The following is a 1,951-nucleotide window of genomic DNA, read 5'->3' as shown; positions in this document are numbered from 1 at the left end:
GGGGTGGCCGGTGCCGGAGGCAGAGATACCAACGGGGGGCGGGAAACAGGGGCTGCTGCGCGGGTGGGAGGGGCAGCAGCGCAGTACACCCGGGATTTTTCCTTTCTCCTGCCCCCAGCCCCCCTGGTTGCTAAACACAGCCCGAGCCCCATCCTCCCCAGCCCCTCTCCCCTTTGTCTTTACAAGCTTCAGGGCCCTGCGCTCTCTTCACACCAGGTTTGTGTGCTTCAAACCACCGCGGCTGTGCCTGGGTCCGGGGCCTCATCCAGCATAGGGGGTGCTGAGGTCTCCGTTACTGCCCCGGGGCTCAGCCTCCGTCAGATCAACCCCAACCGCACCCACTGTGTCCTACTGCGCCGGTAGGGAGAGGGTCCCCGCCTTTCTGCCCCCCAAAACTCACCAGGGAAGGGACAGGGCCCTGTCGCTGCATGGATAGCTCTGTACAACTCCCCAGGTGATATAAAAGCGGCCTGAAGTGATACTAAATTAATTTGCTACCCTTGTTTGTGCTTTATACAAGTTCACCATGGGTTAGATTCTGCCACTGCTAACGGAGGGCTGGATGGCATCTCCTTACCTTCTGCTTTAAGAACCTTTCCCATCCCACTGCTGTTGGGGTACAGGGCTGCACCGTTTAACAACATTTTGCTCCAACTGTTTATTCAGATACGCGAGTTAAACCAGTGTACCATTTTAAGAGCAAGCTGGAACTAATTCTGATTTTAAAAAAAAGCATAAAAAGCAGCTCTTAACTTCCCCTCCCTACAGAGAGCACTGCCGAGTAACAGTTTGCAAAGCATTTCATTCCTCTTCTCGAAGTTTGTGGCCGGATTCATGCCAGCATCAGCACAGATGGCTGCACATCAACCGTTTGGGTGAGCTCACCCGCTTCTCCTTGAGGGCTCTTACTCTTCTTTGAAGCTCAGTTTGTTCTTCACCTTCCGGGCCATGTAAGCGGCTGTGAGGACAGAGCAGGTCACAGTGAAGATGCACAGGGCAGAGAAGTTGTGCGCCAGATCACCCTGAAGAGTGGAATAGATGTGTCTCCTGGACTCATAGTCCAACACCACCGCCTCGATCTGCGCCAGCGTGCAGAGTACCAGGCACACGTGAAAAATCTGATGGCTCTGCCCGAAGAAGTGACATTTCCCGGGGAACCACTTCTCGGGGTAAGGGTGTGAGAAAAAAAAGGCACCGATGAGGAAAAACAGCACCTGGCATTTGTGATACAGAAGGGCCGGGTCAGCCTGCTCGGAGGAGGGTGGCGCAGTGTAGATGCGGTGGACCACAGGGCTGATGTCCAGCATGTACGCCAGGCCGGAGGGCAGCTCCTGGCAGAGCCGGCTCAGAAGGCGAGCGGACTGGTGGTACCGGTACTTGGCATAGCAGGAACCGGCGCAGGACAGCCACGCTAACAGGACAGCCACCGGCATGTAAAACCCCTTGATCTTCTCGTGCCAGCTTGGCTCGATGGCATAGTAGTAGTGGCCCAGAGCGCTGCCGTACTGGTAAATGGCGACCCCCACATAGTCCATGAAGAAGAAGCTGTAGTGCCAGAACTCAGATTTGGCCTGCAGAAGGTGAGCGAGGGTGCTGAACGTCAGGTAGGTGATGGATGCCACAATGATGATGAGGAGGGGTTGAGCGTGCAGGTCCTGCCCAAAATCCACCCGCTGCGAGAGCTGCTGGAACCGCAGCAGCAGGATCAGTGCTGCCACCAGATGGGTCCAGACGTTGATGGCCTCGTTGTGCTGCTGGAAGAGTGTCGAGAAGTAATAGCGCCAGGTCTGCTGCACCGGCCGGTAGCCGGTGTGGATGTAGGGCTTCCAGAAGACCTTTGGCACCTCTGAACTGCTGACGGTGGAGGGAGAGAGGGGGGCCAGCAGCTGCGGGACCTGCCGCATGTTAATGAAGAGGCGGGGGAGAGTTTTGGTGGCGGACCGCGCCGCGT

The 1,951-nt window shown here is 56.8% G+C and overlaps 1 protein-coding gene across 1 annotated transcript; it reads right to left on the bottom strand.

Annotated features, from left to right (window-relative positions):
* Positions 1-905: 905 nt before the first annotated feature.
* Positions 906-1,919, bottom strand: PAQR7 (progestin and adipoQ receptor family member VII). The gene has a single exon (XM_009882196.1). The coding sequence runs from the start codon at positions 1,902-1,904 to the stop codon at positions 906-908; it is 999 nt and encodes a 332-aa protein (XP_009880498.1). The 5' UTR covers positions 1,905-1,919.
* Between the last annotated feature and the right edge of the window lie 32 nt (positions 1,920-1,951).

This window comes from Charadrius vociferus, unplaced genomic scaffold (assembly GCF_000708025.1).
Source record: "Charadrius vociferus isolate BGI_N301 unplaced genomic scaffold, ASM70802v2 scaffold613, whole genome shotgun sequence".
Classification (NCBI taxonomy): Eukaryota; Metazoa; Chordata; class Aves; order Charadriiformes; family Charadriidae; genus Charadrius; species Charadrius vociferus.
The sequence above is the reverse complement of the archived record's forward strand: the minus strand, read 5'-3'. Positions and strand labels throughout refer to the sequence as shown.